Consider the following 24,386-nt stretch of genomic DNA (forward strand, 5'->3'; position numbering starts at 1 on the left):
GAAGGAGTTTAAACTATCTTTTGTTGTAGCTGATACAGTCTTATATATAGAAATCCTAAGGCATTCACCAAAAACTATTAGAACTAATGAGTGAGTTAATCAAGGGTGCAGTGTACAAGATCAATATACAAAAATCAATTGTATTTCTACATACTGGCAACAAACAATTCTGACAATAAAATTAATAAAGCAAATCTACTTACACGAAAAAGAAGAAAATACTTAGAAGTTTAACAAAAGCACAAAACTTATACTGTGAAAACTACAGATCATTGTTAAAAGAAATTAAAGAAGACATAATTATATGACAAGACATCCCATGTTCATGGATCTGAAAACATTGTTAAGATGGCAATACTTGCAAATTGATCTACAGATTCATTGCACTCTCTATGAAAATTACAACTTGCCTTTTTTTCAGAAGTTGACAGGCTGATCCTAAAGTTCATATGGAATTGCAAGGGATTCCAAATAGCCAAAACAATCTTGAAAAGAAAAAACAAACTTGGAGGACTTAAACTTTCTGATGGCAAGAATAAGCATGCTCTACTCCACCAATTTTAAATCTTCATGATATAAAAAGTTTTAATTTAATGTTAAAGAGAGCTAATGTAAAAGCTTGTTAAGATTCACTAGAAAAGAAGAAATATATAAATCAAGCAAAGATTGTGGATTTAAATGGCATACTCTATTTTTAAATTTCATATGAAAAATCAGTTATTTACAAATTACTGTGATATCAGAGTGAATCGAGCTGGGTATGATATCAGACACCCCATGATTGCTACGGTTAATTCCACTTATTTTCTTGATTCTGCAGGTATCTCCTACATTCCTCATTCTTGACATGGTTGCCTCTTATGAAACCGTGAGCTTGATCAAACAGCATGATTTTCCCATTTAGAAAAGGAACATTCTTGAGTCAAGGGTATATGAGTACAGTAGCTGCACTATCTTACCATATCATACATATGAATGCTGGTTAGTTATTTTCAGGGCTTACCAAAGGTATTTACTGAGATATATGACACAGCCAATTAGTGTTACCATACTGATTTGACTGCATTAGTTCAAAGGGTTTATAAAATGTAAAAAATAAGGATTCGCACACTTTAGTATTCTACTCATGCTATTTCTCTTTTCCATTTTTCAGATATTCTGTCTTAAAAATTTACAAATACTGAATCTGAGAAATAATCCTATCAAAGAAATCCCTTCTACAATTCAACAACTTAAGTTCCTTAGAACTTTCAACATCGCCTTTAATTTGATTACTATGCTTCCACCTGGGTAAGGTTGATAGTCTGAGATTCTAAACACAGAAAATAAAGAGCATGTAATTTAGAAAAGGATCAATTTCCCTTCTGAAAGCAGCTAGCTACTTTTTAGCCATTTGATAATTTTTATTCAGTTCCAGTTAGCTGATTTGCTTCTAATTACTGTGTTAAAAAAAAAAAAAAAAACCTACCAGCTACATAGATGGCAATTAATCTGGGGCTAGTAAATACATATCTAGACATCCATTATCTGAGTATGGAATAAGTCATATAAAGAAGCTCAGGTGAGAAACTTACACCTATCCCTTGGTAGCCTTTTTGGATATCGAAAGAACTCTGAACTTGGAATTAAGAATTCTAGCCTTGGGACTTCCCTGGTGGCGCAGTGGTTAAGAATCCGCCTGCCAATGCAGGGGACATGGGTTTGGGCCCTGTTCTGGGAAGATCCCACATGCAGTGGAGCAACTAAGCCTGTGCACCACAACTACTGAGCCTGTGCTCTAGAGCCCGCGAGCCACAACTACTGAAGCACATGTGCCTAGAGCCCATGCTCCACAACAAGACAAGCCACTGCAACAAGAAGCCCACACACCACAACAAAGAGTAGCCCCTGCTTAACACAACTAGTGAAAGCCTGCACGCAGCAGTGAAGACCCAATGCAGCCAAAAATAAATAAATAAATAATAAATAAATAATAAATAAATTTATTAAAAAAAAAAGATCGAGAATAAAAAAAGAATTCTAGACTTTTAACTTCAAAGTTGAGAATTATCTATTTGATCTGGAGAAAGACACAAGTCCATTCTAGGCCTCAATCTCCTAATCTATGAACTAAGAAATTACCTGTATGATGTCTAAGATCCTTTAAACTCTAATAGGAATGTTGATATCCAGGTATAAAAGAGATGGATTTTTTCCCCACATATGGACTGGTAATTATTTAAGTCTTAATGAAAGTTTTGAACCAAAACCTTAACCAAATGCCAAAACAAGATATCTCTTCCAGTTAGATTTTAACAAATTGAATGTAGGTTAAGGGCAAAAAGTTAAGAGCACAGGGACTCTTAAATAGTTGAATAACATTTTGCAAAAGAAGGTTCTTATAGTAATTAAGAAAGTGCATCAAAATTCATTTATAAAACTGTTCATCCAGCATTGTTTGTAATTAACAATCCAAGATCTACATTTAAAACACTGTAAAACTATTCATTTTGAAAAATTAAAAAGTATATAAAAATTATATTTCTGTGTAAAAACGCTTATATACACATCACACATTACACATAAAGTGTATTTAAAAAGAAAGAATAAATACTAAGTAAAGATATTGCATTATGAGTTTTATTTTTGTTTGACTCATCTATCTTTCCACAGTAACATAAACTGTACTGCCTTGATTCCCTGCCTTGATACTAGAATCAGCCATTTCTCTTAGGAAACCCTATTTCCTTTTTATTGGAGGATGGTATTTAAAAAACAAGACCTGGGTGCTGGATATTCCCACTGCTATTGGGATGATATTGCTTCTAGACACTCTCAGTGGACAGAGATAGATAACTTATGTATGTATACTAATCTGTGTACACACATTTGTTTCTGTGTATACACACACACACGTACATCTATGTACACACACCTCACTCCCTGAAGTTATGAAGCCATAACTGTAACAAAAGTTTTTAAAAAAATGCTCTTATCTTTTTCTCAGTGGATACCAGGAGGAAAATGACATAGAAAATTACTACTTTTAACTAATAGAATCAAAGTTTTGCCTTGTTTTGGTTCAGTTTAATTAGCCAGCATGTTCTTTGGGAAAGAGAAGCTGTTTGGAATAAAGAATTTAAGAACATACTTGTGAACCCTGAAGTAAGAGCTGATTCTAAAAATGCACAAATTTATTTTCCCATATTGGTATTGATTAAAGATAGGGATTGAATTACTTTGTATCCATATACCTGAAGAACAGGGAGTACTAATTTGATTTCATACTGACTTGGATAAACTACTTAACTTCTTATAGCTTCCTTTTTGTTTTTTTACAGTTCTTTTTTTAAAAAATATCTTTATTGGAGTATAATTGCTTTACAATGTTGTGTTAGTTTCTGTTGTACAACAAAGTGAATCAGCTATAAGTATACATATATCCCCACAGCCCTTCCCTCTTGAGCCTCCCTCCCATCCTCCCTATCCCACTCCTCTAGGTCATCACAAAGCATGGAGCTGATCTCCCTGTGCTATGCAGCAGCTTACCACTAGCCATCCATTCTACATTTGGTAGTGTATATATGTCAATGCTACTCTCTCACTTTGTCCCAGCTTCCCCTTCCCCCCACCACCCCCCCCCCATTTTCTAAGACTGTGTCTTTATCCCTGCCCTGCCACTAGGTTCATCAGTACCATTTTTTTTAGATTCCATACACCTGTGTTAGCATACGGTATTTGTTTTTCTCTTTCTGACTTACTTCACTCTGTATGACAGACTCTAGGTCCATCCACCTCACTACAAATAACTCAATTTCGTTCCTTTTTATGGCTGCGTAATATTCCATTAATATGTGTGCCACATCTTCTTTATCCATTCATCTGTCGATGGACACTTAGGTTGCTTCCATGTCCTGGTTACTGTAAATAGAGCTGCAATGAACATTGTGGTACATGTCTCTTTTTGAATTATGGTTTTCTCAGGGTATATGCCCAGTAGTGGGATTGCTGGGTCGTATGGTAGTTCTATTTTTAGTTTTTTAAGGAACCTCCATACTGTTCTCCATAGTGGCTGTATCAATTTACATTCCCACCAACAGTGCAAGAGGGTTCCCTTTTCTCCACATCCTCTCCAGCATTTATTGTTTGTAGATTTTTTTGATGATGGCCATTCTGACTGGTGTGAGGTGATACTTCATTGTGGTTTTGATTTGCATTTCTCTAATAATTAGTGATGTTGAGCATCTTTTCATGTGTTTGTTGGCAATCTGTATGTCTTTGGAGAAATGTCTATTTAGGTCTTCCACCCATTTTTGGATTGGGTTGTTTGTTTTTTTGATATTGAGCTGCATGTGCTATTTGTATATTTTGGAGATTAATCCTTTGTCAGTTGCTTCATTTGCAAATATTTTCTCCCCTTCTGAGGGTGTATTTTCATCTTGTTTATGGTTTCCTTTGCTGTGCAAAAGCTTTTAAGTTTCACTAGGTCCCATTTGTTTATTTTAAATTTTATTTCCATTACTCTAGGAGGTGGGTCAAAAAAGATCTTGCTGTGGGCTTCCCTGGTGGCGCAGTAGTTGAGGGTCTGCCTGCCGATGCAGGGGACACGGGTTCGTGCCCCGGACCGGGAGGATCCCACGTGCCGTGGAGCGGCTGGGCCCGTGAGCCATGGCTGCTGGGCCTGCATGTCCGGAGCCTGTGCTCCACAGCGGGAGAGGCCACAGCGGTGAGAGGCCCGCGTACCGCAAAAAAAAAAAAAAAAAAATCTTGCTGTGATTTATGTCAGAGTGTTCTGCCTATGTTTTCCTCTAAGAGTTTTAGAGTGTCTGGCCTTATATTTAGGTCTTTAATCCATTTTGAGTTTATTTTTGTGTATGGTGTTAAGAAGTGTTCTAATTTCATTCTTTTACATGTAGCTGTCCAGTTTTCCCAACTCCTGTTATTGAAGAGGCTATCTTTCCCCCATTGTATATTCTTGCCTCCTTTGTCAAAGATAAGGTGACCGTATGTGTGTGGGTTTATCTCTGGGCTTTCTATCCTGTTCCATTGATCTATATTTCTGTTTTGGTGCCAGTACCATACTGTCTTGATTACTGTAGCTTTGTAGTATAGTCTGAAGTCAGGGAGCCTGATTCCTCCAGCTGTTTTTCTTTCTCAAGTTTGCTTTGGCTAGTTGTGGTCTCTTGTGTTTCCATACAAACTGTAAAATTTTTTGTTCTAGTTCTGTGAAAAATTCCACTGGCAATTTGACAGGGATTGCACTGAATCTGTAAATTGCTTTGGGTAGTATAGTCATTTTCACAGTGTTGATTCTTCCAGTCCAAGGACATGGTATATCTTTCCATCTGTTTGTATCATCTTTGATTTCTTTCATCAGTGTCTTATAGTTTTCTGCATACAGGTCTTTTCCCTCCTTAGGTAGGTTTATTCCTAGGTATTTTATTCTTTTTGAACACTCTCATTTACCACTGCAAGGAATCAAGGTAGCTTCCATTTTTTAAATCTGTAAATAATATTAACAATATTGCTGTGGTCCAATGAAAGACCATTCTAAACTGCCACAAACACATAGTAGGCTCTCAATAAATAATATTTATGTTGCTGTGGTGGTGATTAATGTTATGACATGCAAATATTAATGCTAGCACAATCTCCCAAGCCAACAGCAAGTGTCTAGTTTAAGCATCTCATTGCTCAATATGCTGATAAATAAAACAATGAAATAAATGTAAAACCTTCTATACACCCTGAAAATTGTGATAGATTTGTTGCTAGTGGGGTATAGAGTATCAAACGAAACTAAGGCTGTCTAAACAAATGTGCTCTCTAAAATCATATATAGATGAGATAAATTTCAACTCTAGAGCCTATGAAATTTCTTAATTAGCTTTCTCAGTGCTGTCTACAAGCCCAATTAAACATCACAATCAACAGGAATTTATCATCAACAGTGAAAGCCTAGAACCAGACTAGTTTGCTTGTACTGAAGTAATAAGGGAATACAAAATGACTCTAGAAACTGCCTAAGGCAAGAAAATGAAATAACATAATTTTGAATTAAAAAAATGGAACAGATGGTACTAATATTTTCTTTACAGAGGTGGAAAAAAAGTCTGAGATGAACACTGAACTGAAAAGTTTTTTTTTTTTTTTGCTTTTCTATTCAATCTCATTACTTTCCCAGAGCAAATGATTTTGTATTAACTGGGGTCACCATACCTTTTATTCAATTGTGATTTCGTAAGCACTTTTGATGTGCTAGGCACTGGCCAAAGCACTGGATATACAGAAATGTAAAATAGAATCCTTGGCCTCCAGAATGTCATAGTTTAGGAGACATTTATTACACAGTGTGATAAATTCTATGATAGTGGTAAGCACAGAAGTACAGAAGAGGCAGCTCACCTATTCTGAAAGATGCAGGAAGAGTTCCTTGGAAGAGGTAACATCTAAGCCAAGACTTAAAAAATGAAAGACACTGATCAAATTTGGGGGAACTGGAGATATGTGAGAACTGGGCTAATTCAGGGAAATTCAGCAAATAAATTCTGGGCCTGAGGTGAATGTCGGGTAGTGTGAGAGGTGAGTTGAAAGAGTAGTCTGGGGACAGATCATGAGGACCATTATAATCCACACTAAAGTAGTACGAAGTTAATGAAATATTGTGCTCATGATGCCTTAGTTAATAATCATGCAAGTAATTTTTCATCCTTTAAGGAAAACAGGAAGGTATTTGAGAAGAGCATTCACAAAGAGGGGAATATTTACTAGGGATTTTGGTAAATGTCATACTTCAATTCCAGTCTCCAAGAAGCAACTCCCACTCCCACCCCCCAGGAGACAGGACTCTCTGCGTTAGCCTTTGTGTTCTTTGGTTCTTACTTTTAAGTACTTTGCTTAATAGAAAGAAAGACCAAAGATATTTCACCAGGAAAATCTTAATGCAACTGCACTGGGTTGAATGGTGCCCTTCAAAAATTCATGTCCATGCAGAACCTTAGAATGTGATCTTATTTGGAAATAGGATCTTTGCAGATGTAACTAGTTAACATGAGGTCATACTGGATTAGGGTGGGATTAGGGTGGGTTCTAAATCCAATAAATGGTGTCCTTATAAGAAGGCCATGTGAAGACAAAGGTGGAGATTGGAGTTATGCTGCCACAAACCAAGGAACACCAAGGATGGCTGGCAACTACCAGAAGCTAGGAGAGGGGCAAGGGACAGTTTCTCCCTCAGAGCCTCCAGAGGAACCAACTCTGCCGACCCCTTTATTTCAGACTTCTGGCCTCCTGTATTGTGAGAGAATAAATTTCTGTTGCTTTAAGCCACCCAGATTGTGATATTTGTTATGTCAGCCCTAGGGAACTAATAGAGGTGGTTTTTTCTAGATGGGGATTTACCAACTCTAAACATTTCAAACCAGTCTTAAGGGATAGATGAATCATTTTTAGGAAATTTCATTGTAATTATACCATCTATAATTTAAAAAGAAGTCTATAAGTTGAAAAATCTTAGAAAAATACAGTTTCCCTATGCTTCTATTTACTGAAGAATTAAATTCTTTATTAATGCCCAGTAACTGTAAACATATAATCATTTTCTCTTTCTATTTAAGGTTATTTTGCTTGTTTAATCTTGAGGAACTTGATATTTCCTACAATAGTATTGCTTTTATTCCAAATGAAATCCAGAAACTCAGGTATTTTGGAAGTAGTAAGTACCCATAAGACATATGTCCCTTAAGGATATATTAGGTGATGATTGTGATGGATAAAATTGAGTCCTTTCATTTATTCAATAGCCATAAAACATAATATGTGAAGCATAAGGTTTACCAAAATGTAAATTGAATGACTGGTGTTTAGTATTTTTAAGACATAACATTTTCAGTAATTATTTAAAAGCTAGTATTGATGGCCACCTTAACAGAATGACAAGCTGCTTTTGTCCATTCATCCATGTGTGCACGTGGAATTCTTATCAGTTGATTTTTTTGTAAGGAAATACATATACACAAAATGCTAGTAATACACAGTGCTTTAATACTAAGATCTGATTCTTTCTTGTGCTAATTTCTAAAAAGTCTCTGAAGTTGATCTCTGACCTTCTAGGTCAGTACCATGCTATTTTGATTATGACTTTAGAATAATTTTAATAAGTAGTATGGAGATTGTTTTTCAATAATAGTCTCAACTAGTCTCTTTAGATTATGATCTTTAAAATCATTTAATATCATTCTAAGCCCCTCCTCCCCCCAAAAACATACAATTGTGTTGCTACTATGAATGTAATATTTTCTGTAATTTCCATTTCTAGTTGACTATCGCCAGTGAGAATAGAGAAATAAAGAATACAACAGAATAGAGAAGAGCTATTTACTTCTTTACATTTTAAAATCAAACTATGTAAAAAATTATCTTGGTTCTGATTGAGTTTTACTAGATTTTATTTGCTTTCTAGGAGGATTATCTTATCTTCAGTAAAATGAGTTCATTTTGTTTCTGCTTTCTAATATTTATACCAATTATTTAATTTCCTGTGTAACAATCTTTGTACTTTAATAGAATGCAGCCTGTTCATATTTGTTATAATTTTTTACCTTCTGTTTTACTTTGTATTTACTATTTATTCACTTTCTCCTTTTCATATTTCTTTTTTTTGGGGGGGGGAGATTTTTTTCAGGATTCTATCTGTTCTCTTTTTTTCTCCCTTGTTAATTTTGGAACTCCACTGAACTTTCTGAGTCTATTGCAGACTATCTTTCCTTCCCCAAAATTCACAAACACATTTTTCTTTAATATTTTATAAAAGCAAGATAAAAGCTTCCCCCAGTATGATGGTCTGTTTCCCCACTGCTGCCTTCCACCAATAGTTGAGACCTTTACCTGAATGAAAAAAAGTACGTGTTAATGTTTAATTTGTCTATGAAAATAAATTCTTTCTTTGTATCACTGTACTACACTATATTATATTTTATGTAGTGTAACATTCATTCTTCTGTTTGTGATTATTTCTTTTTCCATAGCGATGACTTGTTGCAAAGACCCAAAATATGTGCTTTAACTCTACTATTTACACAAATGCACTTATTTCCATGATAATATATTGGTTTGGTTGCTTTTTAGTTAATTCTCTTGATTTTAAGGAAATACTTAACACATATTACTACTAAGTTTTATACCAATTTTTGGGAACACTGGGACAGATTTCTTCTTCTATCTTTTAAAATATGGTTTCCTTTATTTGCAGATCACTTGAAACACTGATCGCTGATGGAAATGAACTGACTAGTTTTCCACATGCAATTTTGAAGCTTAACCTGAAAAAAATCCTATTTGAGAATAATTTCACTCATCCTAGTTTTTGGAAGGAGAATTCTATGAATAGTCCACAACGTCTTACTCAACTCACTTCTTTGTTCTTTTTAAAGAATAATCTACATAAATATTATAATGTGATCCCAGTGGAAATTCAAAAGTTACTAAAATGGTGAGCAAATTCTGAAGCTCTTTTTACCAAGACACACTTTTAGGGTTTAAAATATTCTTTATTACAGGGCCAGATGATAGTTTTACCATACACACACACACACACACCACCACACACCAAAACATCCATGCAATCTTTCAGACTGCTCCTTTGGGCTCTTCAGGCATAATGCTGTAGTCTGAATTCAGCCCACCTTCTCATGTTATTACTTAAATCCAATGTGAGGTACAGATTGCTGGGGTATAGTGGCAATATCTATACAGTTGTAGTATAAGTCTTTTCTATGAACCCCTAAGGACAAAGAAGGGGATTCTTCCAGAAAACGATTCTTTAGTGCCAGGCACACTATGAAGGGAAATGCTTTATTCTACTCTAACTTCACAGAGACGAGGAATAGAGCAGACACACACAGGGCAACTTCTCTTCCTCAGGGGTCGAAAGCCAGTGTGGGAATTATTGCCTCTCTCAGGACTAGGATTCTCAAAGCCCACACACTATGAGTCCACTCAGGCTCACCTCTTATTTCCTTTCAGATGGTGTAAAACTATTTTTTACTGCACTACCGATGATCAGTGCTTGTATTGCTGATATAACTTTTTTTTTTTGGCTGTGCTGCATGGCTTGCGGGATCTTAGTTCCCTGACTAGGAATTGAACCCAGGCCACAGCAGTGGGAGTGCTGAGTCCTAACCACTGGACCACCAGGGAATTCCCTGATATAACAAATATTTGTTGTATGTCTAAGTAAAATGGTTTTCCAGGAGTATATTAGTCAACAATATTGATTGAATAAAAGAAAATCTGAACAGACTAGTAACCATTGGAGAAACTGAAAAAGTAATTAAAAATCTATCAATAAAAAAAGGAACCAGGTGCCAAAGTTTTCAATTTTAATGCACTATGTCAACGTTTATGAGTTTGAATGCGCATGAGAAAGTAAGAAAATCACCGAGGACAAAAACATTTAAAAAGAATTAAAACCTAACTAGTGACTGTAAACATATATGGGACCAAGAGATTTGAATTCACCACAAAGTAGGGAAGCTGAAAATGGTATTCCTGAGTGAAATCTGTACCGCCAAAGGGGCTGGTGGCCCCAGAGCAGTGAATACTTCTCTTTCAGTAGAACAAATGTTTTTGAGAGAAACATCCTCAATTTAGACATTAAAGATTCCAGAAAAGTAATTTCAAATGAATATTATCTCAAAATTAAAACTTTCAAATACATGAGGAAATAAACCACCAAGAGTAAAAATTAGCACAATCAACAGATATGAATCTCCAAGGATCCAAGATACTAGAATTGTTGACAGAATATGAATTACCTTCTTTAAGAGTTTAAAGAAGTAAGATATAATTTTTTAAATGGTTAAGGAATAAAAGACCATCAAATATGACCAGGCAAATAAGAGAAAGAAATTTTAAACACAATTAAATTCTAGAGACTAAAAGTGTAATAGTTGAAATTGGTGCATGGGTTTAACAGACAATTATCCACATATGAAGAGAAATCTGGAGAAATTATTGTGTGTATGTGGACAGGAGGCAAAGAGACACGGACAGTAAAAGGAGAAAACTTAACATATCCTTAGAGTCCCAGAGAATGTTGGGAGTCATTGTTCAATGAGGTAGTGACTGTAAATTCTCAGAAGTGATGAAAGGAGTGAATTCACAGAGATTGAACACTCTACACAAGCCAAGTAAAACACCTTGTGGTGAAAGTGAAGAACACCAAAGACAAAGACTTAGAAATCAGCTGGAAAAAAAGTCACTTACAAAGAACAACAAATAAACTGCTAGCAACAATGGAACAATAACTGAAGAAATGTTATTTAGCCCAGCAAAACTAACTTTCAAGAACAAGGGAGAAAAATGGATTTTCATATAATAAAACAGAGAATTTATTCCCCACAGATTTTCACTTTAGTGAAATGAAACTTGCAACAAATGTGCATCAGAAAGAAGGAAGATAACTCCAGAAGTATGTTCTGAGATGTAAGAAGGGATGGAGGGAAAAGAAATTAAACAAATATGATCTCTACGACCTATAAAGTAATAGTAACAACAAAGTCTATGGTGTGGTGTTAAAAAGAAGACGTAACTAAAATCAGACATCAAACAGTTAGAAATGTGATTTTTAAAAAGATACCTTTTATGATAGCAATAAAAAACATAATGTACCTAGGAATACATCAAGTGAAGTATGTCCAAGATATTTATGGAGAAAAAGATTGCAACTTTACAAAAAGGTAAAGAAGGCTGAATTAAATGGGAGGGATACACACACTCAGGTATAATAAGATTTAATACCAAAAATATATCAGTTCTGGGCTTCCCTGGTGGCGCAGTGGTTGAGAGCCCGCCTGCCGATGCAGGGGACACAGGTTCATGCCCCGGTCCGGGAAGATTCCACATGCCGCGGAGCGGCTGGGCCCGTGAGCCATGGCCAATGAGTCTGCGCATCCGGACCCTGTGCTCCGCAACGGGAGAGGCCACAACAGCCAGAGGCCCGCGTACAGCAAAAAAAAAAAAAAAAAAAAAAAAAAAATATATATATATATATACACATATAGATATATAGAGATATATAGATAGAGATATATATAGAGAGATATAGATATATATATCAGTTCTCCCCAAATAGAGCTATAGATTCAATGCAATTCTGGTCAAAATCTGAACAGAATTTTCTGAGAAACTTGATAAGCTGATTATAAAATGTGTATGGAAAAGCAGAGACTCCAAAATAGCCAAAGCAAGCCTGAAAAAGGAGCCTAACATTAGGCACTTGCCTATCAGATATAAAGACTTATAAAATTAGAGAAATACAGTTGATATTACATGCAAGGAAAGACAATCTAACCAATGAAGAATACATAGCTCAGTTATGTTCTCATGTACATGTGAAACTTGACGTTGGACAAAAATAGCACTGTGGATCAGTAGGGAAAGGAGAGACTTTTCAATAAATGACACTGAAACATCTGATAATCTATAAGTAAGAAGTATATAATTATGTTTCTGCTATGTATATGTTACCATCATTTACAAAATCATTTCCAGTTGGATTAATGACTTAAATATGAAAAGCAAAATTTTAAAGCCTTAACAAGCAAGTATAGGAGACTATCTGTATGACTTCAAGGTAGAGAAAGATACCTTAAACAAACCTCAAAAATATAAACAGTAAAGCAAAGTTTCATAAATTTGACAAAAGATGTTTCTACATAATATTATAACCATCAATAATATTAAGAAGCAAGCTATTAACTGAAAGAAGATATTGCAATGCTTATAACTGTTTAAACATATATCTCCCACAAATCAATAAGAAAAGATATAACCCATACGAAAGTGGTTAAATGATAGGAATATGCAATTCATGGAAGACAATACATAGATAGATGATAAACATAAAGAATGTTACATCTCTCTAGTAACCAAGGAACTGCAATGTAAAATAGCAACAATAGGGCTTTTTACCTGTTTTATCAAAATTAAAAAGATTGATATTAAGTGTTGCCCTTGCATGCCCAGAAACAAGATTATCACACACCATTGGTGGCACTGTCAGGTTGGTGGAAGTTTTGTGGAAGGTTAATTTGACAGTATCTTACATATTCCTTAAAACAGAAATTTAAATTTTAGTAATATGTCTTATAGAAACAGGTATATGTGAACACACAGTTAGGCAGAGGGATGATAACTGCAGACTAAGTGTGCATCAATAAAAAAGTGGTAAGATAAAATGGTGTATTCGTATTTTGGAACATTATGGTGCTGTTAATAAGAATGAAGTAAAACAAAATGTATTGACACAGAAAGCTGTCCAGAGCATCTTGTTAAATCAGAAAAGCAAGCTGTATGTACAGACACATACAGAGAGAACACATACACAAGAGAGATTCCATTTATGTAGAGAAGAGTCATGTGTCTGGGAGCTAGAGGGAACACCACCAATATGAGCTTTAGTTATTCTGCAAAGGGGAGTTAGAATGATTTAAAGGAGGAATAAAGGGGAAATTCTGTGCTTTTTTTCCTGTATGTATCTATATTTTTTTGGAAATTTTACAAGGATGGGTTTTCATGTAAATAAAAAGTGACAAATGAATTACAAATAAAAGGGGCTAGGGAAGGAAAGATTACAACTACAGCTGGGAAAATAGGGAAAAGATTTAGGAATGAAACGGTGTTTGGAAAGAGTCTTAGAAGAACAGGTAAAATTTATATATTTGGAAATATGTGTTGTATTGAAGAGACATTCCAGGGAGAGGGAACCAAGTGGGGAAATGAACCGAAGCTGAGTAAAAATAGGAACGTGGGCAGAGAAAAGTGAATGTCCAGCCAGAACAAAACATCTATGAAGAGTAGCAAAAAGTAAGTTTAAAAAGGAAGGTTAGAGCTAGCTTATGGAGACCACTGATGGGGTCTCTTCTTTAGGCCATGGGAGCCATTGCAGGTGATAGCAAGACCTGGCAGTAGTGTCGAAGATGGGCTAGAGTAGCGGAAGGCTGGGTGGAGCTCACTTAAAGCGCTCTTGTAACTGGTAAGGGGAGATTAAACCAAAGTAATAGGCATAGGAGTAAATGGGTAGGAAATGACACAAGACAAATTATGAAGGTAAAATGAACTCAATGGCTGCCTGAGTATGTGAGGCAAGTAAAAGAGGGAGGAGTAAAAACGATGAGGGGTTCAATCTCATCAAGGACAACTGTCATATTAATAAAGAAACAACGAAGGAGGCATTTGTCACCCAACCCCACCCTCATCCTCTAACGTCTACTCTTGGCTTTGATCCTTAATTTCCAACCTCCGTCCCAAATACTATGTTTGCTGAGTCTGGATGGTGGCTCAGCTCTGGGCTCTGTACAACGTCTGCTCCTAGGCTGCTCCAAGCCCAGCTTCTGCCGCTACCCCAGTGATTTGGGCCCTACCCATTAGCAGCTGTGAGCTTCTTTTTTGACCCCTACAACTTCTCTTTGCATTTTGCCTCCCTGTGTCTCTACCTGCATTCTATCACCTCAATCAGACAGAGAATCTGCCTTTGTTGAGAGCTGGGTCAGAAGACTCACATTCCATGGGATTTTACCTTAACTTCCTTGCGCACGAGAATGATAGAAATGTTTACTTAGAGATATAGACTAAAGTTTCAAAAGTATTTTTCAGTTTCACTAAACTATAAAGCCTTGATCATACTTAATACTTGGAAGTCATCTTTACTAGAGATAGCTCAGTATGTTTTTTTTTAACATCTTTGTAGCCTTCCATTTTTCATTATTGTGCAAAAGTCTTTGAATTTTTTGATAAAATTATATTAAATATTACAATTTAATTTTCCATGTGATTTTATTAGTACCAGCGTATTTTCTCAAGTATATATCACTTACCTGGGGACAGTAATAGAACTATTTAGTTAGAGGAAATAAGGAAATAACAACTCAGGCCACTAAACTCCCTTATTCTGAAGATGACATTCCTCAAGAGTTTAGGTGACCTGCTCAACCAAATTTTCTTCTCTTTAAAATAATTTTATCTTTTATCAACACAAGTATTTAGTTTAAAAGATCAAATGTTTACTACAGGTCTTTCCATGAAAATCACCCCTGCCTGCATCTCTATCCCCCTTCACTCTTTACCTCCAGAGTCACCTATTGCCAAACTCTTTTTGCAATTCTCCTCTGGGTGTTCGCTCTCATATTTTTTTTAATTTTATTTTCAATTGTGGTAAAATACACATAACACAGAATTTAGCATCTTGGTCATTTTAAAGAGTACTGTTTAGCAATCAGCACATTTTTATTTCTGTGCATCCAATCTCCAGAAGTCTTTTCAACTTGCAAAACTGGAATTGGTCTTTATACCCATAAAAGAACAACTCCCCACTTCTCCCTCCCCCTAGCCCATGGAAAACAGCCTTCTACTTTCTGTCTCTATGAGTTTGACGACTCCAGAAACACCCCATATAAGTGGAATCATGCGATATTAGTGTTTTTTTGTGATGAGCTTATTTCACTTAACATGATGTCCTCAAGGTTCATCCATGCTGTAGCATGTGTCAGAATTTCCTTCCTTTTAAAAGTTGAATAATATTCCATTGTATGGATACACCACGTTTTGTTTATCCATTCATCTGTTGAAGGACATTTGCATTGCTGCCACCTTTTGGCTATTGTGAATACTGCTATGAACACGGTTGTACAAACACGTGCTTTCCATTTTTCTATTTCCAGAAGTGAAATTACTGTAATTGAATTTTTAATTTTCTGAGGAACAGCAACACTGCTTTTTATAGAGGCTGCACCATTCTACATTCCCACCAGCAGTGCACAGTGTTCCAATTTCTTCACATCCTCTCCAACACTTATGTTCTGTTTTGCTTCTGTTTTTGTTTTTTATATTGGCCATCCTAATGGGTGTGAGGTGGGATCTCACCGTGGTTCTCACTGCATTTCTCTAATTATCAGTGATGCTGAGTATCCTTTCATGTGCTTTTTGGCCATCTGTGTATCTTCTTTGAAGAAATGTCTATTCAGGTCCTTTGCCTATTTTTAAATTGGATTGTTTGTGTTTTCTCTTGTCAAGTTGTAGTTGCTTATATATTTTGGATATTAACCCCCTTTAAAATACAATTTACAAATATTTTCCCCCATTCAGTCAGTTGCCTTTTCCCACTGTTGATGATGTCCTTTAATGAACAAAAGTTTTTAATTTTGCTGAAGTACAACTTAATCTATTTTTTCTTTTGTTTCCTGTGCTTTTGGTGTCATTTACAAGAAGTTATTACCAAATCTAATGTCATGAAGCTTTTCCCCATATATATATATATTTTTTAATTAATTAATTTATTTTTGGCTGCTTTGGTTCTTTGTTGCTGTGCGCAGGCTTTCTCTAGTTGCGGCGAGCGGGGGCTACTCTTTGTTGCGGTGCGTGGGTTTCTCATTGCAGTGGCTTCTCTTGTTGCAGAGCACGGGCTCTAGGCACGCAGGCTTCAGTAGTTGTGGCTGGCGGGCTCTAGAGCGCAGGCTCAGTAGTTGTGGCGCACAGGCTTAGCTGCTCCGTGGCATGTGGGAGCCTCCCGGACCAGGGCTCAAACCCGTGTCCCCTGCATTGGCAGTTAGATTCTTAACCACTGCCCCACCTGGAAGTCCCTCCCCTATATTTTTTTCTAAGAGTTTCATAGTTTTAGCTCTTACAGTTAGGTTTTTGATCCAGTTTGAGTAAATTTTTGGATATGGTGTGAGTAAGGGTCCAACTTCATTTTTTTTATGTGTGGATATTCAGTTTTCCCAAGACCATTTGTTGAAAAGACTGTCCTTTCCCCACTGAATTGTCTTGGCACCCTTACTGAGAGTCATTTGACCATATATATGAGGATTTATTTTGGAGCTGCCTCTATGTTTTTAAATAGCATCCTTGAGTCATTCTTCTTGTGTTTTCAATTTTAGCTATTATCTCTAAATTTCCTACTAAGCAAGATAGGTATTAGGACTTTTATCAGCCCTCATATATACCTGTCTTCTTCCTCCAACCTCACAATATAGTTATTTACAGAATGTTTAAAAGTTCAAGCAGCCTATGCCTCGCATTACTGGCACTCCTTATTCCTCCCCCTTCATTGCTTTAATTTTTCTCTGTAGCACTTACCATCACCTCATTTTATATCTTACCTAATTATTTTATTTAATATCAGGCTGGTCCTCTAGTATGTAAACTCCATGAAGAGAAGAATACATGACAGTTTTGTTCATTAATGTTATCTCCAGTACCTAGGATAGTTCTGGTGACATAATAAATGATTAATACTTCTCAAGTAAAATAATGATTTTAAGTTAAATCAATAATTATTATTTAAATTATTATAAAATCTAAGTAATGCATAGTTAGGCTACACAGTGTACTATGAATATACTTCTTTTACTGTACAACTTTTTGTTTTTCCTAGAAAGAGTAATTGACTTTTATTCATTTACTTTGCTTTATGTGTTTATCATTAATTCTGCCATGAAAATTCTAATAGAATTATTTAAATCTTTATCAGTATGAATGTATCAGATATGGCTATCAGTCCTATTAATTTTTTTTAATACATCCTGGAGCCCTGTGTCTTTCTGCCCTAATCTAGAAATGTTGCTGTCTAGATCTGGTGCACAACTGTTATTCCAAGACTTCCCTTCACTATTATCTTGGAATTTCCTTTACTATAGTCACATCGGATACCTTGTTCTTTGTTTACCTCCACATTTTGGTGAAGCCAGCCCTCCAGTGTCTCCCTGCAAAAGAATGCATGGAAATAAAAATTTAACACCATATATATTTGAATATGTCTTTATTCTGCACTCAGACTTGATTGATAATTTGGCTGGGTATAAAACTCTGGGTTCAATCATTTTCTTCAGAATTTTGGAGACATTGCTTCATCATGAACTTTTCTATTTTTTATTTGATATCTACAGCTTTCTTATTCCTTATCCTTTATATATAACCTATACCTTTTTTTTTGGAAGGGGAAGCTTTTTGAATCTTCTCTTTTTTTTGCTAGTTGTTTAAAATTTTCAAGATGATGTGCCGTTGTGAGTGTTTTTTTTTTTAACTCAGTGTGTTCAGTACTTGATGTATCCTTTCAATCTGGAAACTCATGTATTTTAATTCTGAGAAATTTTCTTACACTATTACTTCGAAAATTCTATCTTCTATTTTTCTGTGCTCTTTCTGGGACTATAGCAAATATTGGACCTTCTGAATTGTTCCACTTTCTTAAGGCTACCAGAATTATGCCACCCCAAAATATGCTTCTTTGACATAGGTATTATTTTGAGCTTAAGGCAACTGAGATCTAGCAGATGCAGGAAAAGCTCTTTACCTCCCAGTAACTACCTTAAAATAGAACATAAATTTCCCCTTTTGGAAATTTCCATTTGTAAAATGTTTTCACACCAGGAAGAGAACTACTTCAGGAGACAACTCTTATCACCTGAAAGACTCTTAGCTGTATAACAAGACAACCCTTATTTACCATATATTTCCACCCTTTGCCTTCCCATAACTGGGCTTCTCAGCCCAGAAGCCCAAATCCCCTTTTCCTTTGTTTAGCCTAAGATGGTATATAAGCCTCAATCATTTGGCTGCTTCTTTGAGTCTCATTTCTTTGAGAAAGTCCCATGTATGTGTACATAATTAAACCGTTTTTTTCTCTTGCTAATCTGTTTGACAAGTTTAAACTGACAAATTTAATTTCCAGGGCCCCAGCCAATGAACCTAAGATGTATAGAGGAAAAGATATTTTTCCTCTCTAACAATTCCTGGCCAGAGGAGGCTTGTTTTTTGTCTTTTTTTTTTTTTTTCTTTTACAATATTGTATATATTTAAATTGTACAATAGGATTATTTGATATACATACACATCAGGAAATGATTACAAAGATAATGTTAATTAACACATCCGTTGCCTCATATAGTTAACTCTTGCTTTATGAGGTGAGAACATTCAAGGTTTACTTTTAGCAAATTTCAAGTATATAATACCACATTAACTATAGTCACCATGTTGTACATTAGATCCTTAGAATGTATTCATCTTATAACTGAAAGTCTGTACCCTTTGACCTACATGTCTCCATTTCCCTCTTCCCCCAGCCCCTGGCAACCATCACTCTACTCTTTCTGAGTATGTGCATCTTCAACCTAAGTAGAAACTGCCAAGTTGCTCCAAAGTGATTACACCAATTCATACTCCACCAATTTATATGTATCCTCACCAAACTTTGCACTATCAGACTTTTACATTTTGCCCATCTGATGATTTATGAAATGGTATTCTTTTGTTATTTTGTTTTGTATTCCCTGATTACTAATGAAATTGAGAAGCTTTACTTTTCAATGTTCTCTGGATGTTCAAGTTTCATCTTCTGTGAATAGTCCATTCATGTGCTACTCTTAACATACTAATGGGCTGATGTCTTTTTTTAACTGATTTGTGAGCATTTAAAAATATACATGGACACTAATCCTACACTAGGTTACAACAGTCCCTTTATTTTTAAAATGATATATTTATTTTGAGTTATAAAAATAATATGTATTTATTATAGAAAATTTGGGAAATACAGAAAAACATTATGAAGAAATTTAAAATTCCCTGTGATCACATAGGAGAATAGGTCCAAGGATAATTACTGTCTTCCATTTGGGGTTTATCCTTAGGGTGTTTTCTTACTATGAATCTATACTTTTTTTGTTTTAGAGAACTAGGATTATTTTATACACATATATTTATTTTTTAGCATTTAGTTTTTCACTTGCATATGTCTTAGCTCCTCAAGGAGATGGTAAGATCGATAATGAGAAAGGCCCTATTTTATACTACTTTGAGTCTTACATAGCATCAAGCAAAATGTCTTTCCTTTAGTAGATCTGATGTTTCCTTCATTGCAGCACATCCCGATGTGAATGGTGTCATGGTCCAATGTTCGGTGAAGGTTTTCGCATCATCCGATCCTGCAATATTTTTGGAGTAACACAGTTTCCTGTTATATTTTATGTCTGTTCCTCTTCCTGCTACAGAAAAGTAAAGGAAAGCAATTTTGTTTTCGATAATGTTCCTGGTAAAAGAATATCTCTAAATCCCGAGTTGATGAATCATACAGTGATTTATGAGTCCCACTTTAAAAGCCATTAAAGTTTACGTATATAATCATTCATGTCTTTGAGAGCACAGGTTCTGTGTGGAAGATAAGTGTCTTCTCATGTGAATCCTCTTTGTAATCCTAGCTCCTAATGAAAGTCTGTGATTGTTAGGGAATCTTTGCAGAATATTTCCTTAAGAATGATTAGTAAAAAGGTCTTCAGGGATTTCAAAGAAGATCTAGAAAATTTCTTTCAGAGCATGTTTACTATAAAAAGAAAAATGTTAGAATCCTTTGCAAAAAGTGTTTATCTTACAGTTGGCCTTTTTATGCAACCATTCTCAGGGATAAGATAGTAATCAAAGTCATCAGTGAGGTTTGGGCCTCATATGGATTCAAAGTCATGTACCCAAGTTCTCAATATTTGTGCATTTCTGTGGAAATTTGTCCAGTGCCAACCATCTCAAATGTGGACTGCTTTGGGGAATAAAAGATTAATTCCAGGACTATATTTAGTTGTTTGAATTCATTACCCAGGCTCTAAGAAAACCGGGACAATTTTTCAGTTATCCTGACTGCCATCTCATAAAGCCTGATTCCACAGGCTAGTGCCAGCATTCAGCAGGCTTTCAGTGACAGCCTGGAAAGAAAATAAAGTAAAATGTACAAAATTACATTGCAAAGCAACATATGGATACAGTAGAACTTGAGGCTTTAAGAATTAGTATTTAGTAAGAAGAAGGTAAAAGAGCATTTTGAGATAACAAACAATTTTAGAAAGGCATAGAATTGTTTCATATACGGCGTATCTTTTATGTGCAGGTAACTTAAATCTAAAATGTCATTGCTAATGAAACCTGATGAAATGAAACGACTTAAATTTATACAACTATCGTATCATTAGAGAATGTCAGAAAATACATTTTATGTCAGTTTGTGCGTATCATGTAGTAATATCATTTAAATAAAAAAAATAGGCCAGGCAAAATAATTTTTCTGACTAATGAATTCAATAAATTGGGATGCCTGTATTCTTCTCCTTGAGAATTAATTCAATTTTAAGCAGAAATAGGAAAACCTTGCCTGAGAAGTATACAAGGTATTGTCCAGCAAAAGAATAAAATTATTAATGTAGGAGAAGTAACTACCATATCACACATGTAATACAGAAGGGGATATTTACAGCATGATAATAAATTCATTAAAAATGTAATACACCCATAATTGTGAAACAAGATTTAAAAAAATAAATCCTAATTCGCTAAATCCTAGTGGCATATAGCCTATTAATGCTTACACTTGTCCATGAAATATTTCTTGGAGGAAAAGTATATTTATTTTTTATTTAAAATAATGTTGTTTCTTGGTTTGAGTAACTGGGTGGTGTCATACTGAAATAAGAATAAACAGGAAAGAATAGGGTTCATGGGAAATTACAATATCTTAGAGACATTGCAGAGAAACAAATATACCTAGACATTTGGACAAACATGAAACATACCTAGAGCTCAATCTCGCTATTTCTTCATGTTCAGTACAAACCCAGAATCTAAGTGATCTCTTATAGATCTTTAAAAAAATAACTTACAGTGTGTTTCTTAAATATGAAAGTAAGACGTACATTATAGAGGGGTTTCCCTGGTGGCGCAGTGGCTAAGAATCCACCTGCCAATGCAGGGGGCATGGGTTCGAGCCCTGGTCCGGGAAGATCCCACATGCCTCGGAGCAACTAAGCCCGTGTGCCACAACTACTGAGCCTGCCCTCTAGAGCCCACGAGCCACAACTACTGAGCCTGTGCACCACAACTACTGAAGCCCGCGCGCCCTAGAGCCCATGCTCTGCAACAAGAGAAGCCACTGCTCACTGTAACTAGAGAAAGCTCACATGCAGCAACAAAGACCCAATGTAGCCTAAAATAAATAATTTTTTTTAAAAAGGCATACATTACAGAAATATTTGAAAATAGAACTAAACCTAGGGAAAACAAAATCTCTGTTGTAATGCCACCACACAATGAACAAGAGATAATCATTCTAACAGGTATATGTGTATATGTGCACACTGAAATAATGTATTACTCTACTTAAAAAAATGGGATCTGTATCTGCCTCACACCACACATAACAATTAATTTCCAGATTCCTAAAGGTCAAAATTGAAAATATAAAGAGATAAATAGGGTATTAATAAAAATTCAGAATGAGAAGGATCTTTTTAAGTAGGAAATGAAACCCAAGAGAAAAGATGAACAGATTCACTGTGTAAAATTTTTTAAAATTCCTGTACAGCCAAAACCACCACAAATAAAGTCAAAAGACAAAGCAGCATACTGGAGAAAACATCTGTAATACATACGACCGACAGAGAACTAGACTATTCACCCAGGAATCTTGATTGTAAATGACAGAAACCCACTAGAACCAGTGGAAGCAACAAAAGGAAATGTATTAGTAGTCATTTGTGCATGAGTCTTCAGGCAAGCAAATTCAGTTCAAACCGTGTCATCAAGGCATTATCTATTTTCCTATCTATCTATCTATCTATCTATCATTTACCTCTTAGTAACACCTTTCTGTCAGTCTGTCTCATTTCTAGGTAGCAAGGATGACCACTGATGATTCCAGGTTCGTGTATTGGAATGTCAGGAACCTCAGAGAAAAGGGCACTATCTATCTCCACTGTTACTGCAAAACACATTAGGGATGATTTTCACTGGTTCAACATGGTTCTCACATGTCCATATATGAACAAATCATTCTAGATGCATGAATGGAATACTCTGATTGGCTGAGTCACATGCCCATTTCTGTAACTGGGAAAAGGGAAATTAGCCCCTCCCCAAACACATGAAATAGATTCTTTACAAGGAAGAAGAGTTCTGGAACTGAAAATTGGGGAAAGGAAAAATGTTTTGGGCAGCTAAAATCTAGAGCTATCAGAGACTTTTTACAAATAACAACAAAAAGATGAACTAAATATTTAAATAGCTATAACAATCAAAATTTAATATGTGTATTTTTATCCTAATAACTGTAAGAATTTATTGCTCAAAAATACTTGCACAGAACTTCCCTAGTGACGCAGTGGTTAAGAATCCACCTGCCAATCCAGGAGACACGGGTTCGAGCTCTGGTCTGGGAAGATCCCACATGCCACGGAGCAACTAAGCCTGTGCGTGTGCCACAACTATTGAGCCTGCACTCTAGAGCCCATGCTCCGCAACAGGAGAAGCCACCGCAATGAGAAGCCCGTGCACCACAACGAAGAGTAGGCCCTGCTCACTGCGACTAGAGAAAGCCCGTGCCCAGCAACGAAGACCCAACACAGCCAAAAATTAAAAAATAATTTAAAAAAGAAAACTTGTACATGTATGCAAAAATATATCCAAAGACATTCACTGCAATGATATTTACAATAGTGAAAAATTAGAAACATTCTAAGTTTTCATCAGTGGAGAGTTGGTTAAATATGGTAAATCCAACAAGGTAGTATCATCCAGCCACTTAAAAAATTAGACAGCTTTGTTTTGCCTGACATGAAAAGATATCTACCAAGTATTGTTAGAGAAATATTTACCAGGTATTAAAATCACGTAACTCAAAATTTAAAAGATACAAAAGAGTATATCTTAAAAATTCTTTAACCCCAGTGCCCTGTCATCCATTTCCCTTCTCAGAGACAACCAATGATATCAAGCCTTTTATATTCTTCCAGGATACTTTATGTACATGTAAGCTAATAAATATATACATTTCCTACTATTTATAAAATATTAAAATAATACATGCTCCTTTCTGCACCCTTCCATTTAATATTATGTCACAGAGATAGTCTCACATCAGCATATATTAGCTTATATTATTTTTTATGATTGCATATTATTCCGCTGAGCACTGTATATAGTTTATTTTACCAGTTCACTTTAGTAGTGAACTTTCAAATTTTTGTAAACTCTTGCTATGAAAAGAAAATGTTGCAGTGAATAACCTTGTCATTTGCACATGCTTAGATATAGCTGTGGGATATATCCCTAGAAGTGGAAGTGCTGGTTCAAAAGGTATGTGTGTTTATATTTAATAGGGAATATATATTTGTTTTATTTACTTTTGAATGAATAACAGTAGCACATAATACCCAGTTCAAAAAAGATTTAGGTGAGAGTGAAAAGTAAGTCTGCCTCATATGAATTTTTTTCAGAAACCAGTTTTCAGAGGCAAACAATGCTACCAGCTCCAGAGAAATTACAAGCACATATAAGCATGCATTTGTATACAGAAGAACCTCCCCTATTCCAGT

The 24,386-nt window shown here is 35.4% G+C and overlaps 1 protein-coding gene and 1 non-coding gene across 2 annotated transcripts in view; one reads left to right on the plus strand and one right to left on the minus strand.

Annotated features, from left to right (window-relative positions):
* Positions 1-20,740, plus strand: part of LRRC63 (leucine rich repeat containing 63) — a 42,295-nt gene extending 21,555 nt beyond the window's left edge. Inside the window, exons 6-9 of the mRNA XM_022574425.3 lie at positions 1,154-1,290; positions 7,596-7,679; positions 9,230-9,469; positions 19,899-20,740. Of these exons, the coding sequence (XP_022430133.2) occupies positions 1,154-1,290; positions 7,596-7,679; positions 9,230-9,469; positions 19,899-20,142 (705 nt within the window). The 3' untranslated portion in view covers positions 20,143-20,740. The remainder of the gene's footprint in view (positions 1-1,153; positions 1,291-7,595; positions 7,680-9,229; positions 9,470-19,898) is intronic.
* TRNAG-CCC (transfer RNA glycine (anticodon CCC)) lies at positions 10,105-10,176 on the minus strand. Its single transcript has one exon. It is a non-coding gene; the product is annotated as a tRNA-Gly (tRNA).
* Positions 20,741-24,386: the final 3,646 nt, after the last annotated feature.

The sequence above is a fragment of the Delphinapterus leucas genome, chromosome 18 (assembly GCF_059928025.1).
Source record: "Delphinapterus leucas isolate spDelLeu-1000000601 "Yukka" chromosome 18, BTC_Dleu_Yukka2, whole genome shotgun sequence".
Taxonomy (NCBI): domain Eukaryota; kingdom Metazoa; phylum Chordata; class Mammalia; order Artiodactyla; family Monodontidae; genus Delphinapterus; species Delphinapterus leucas.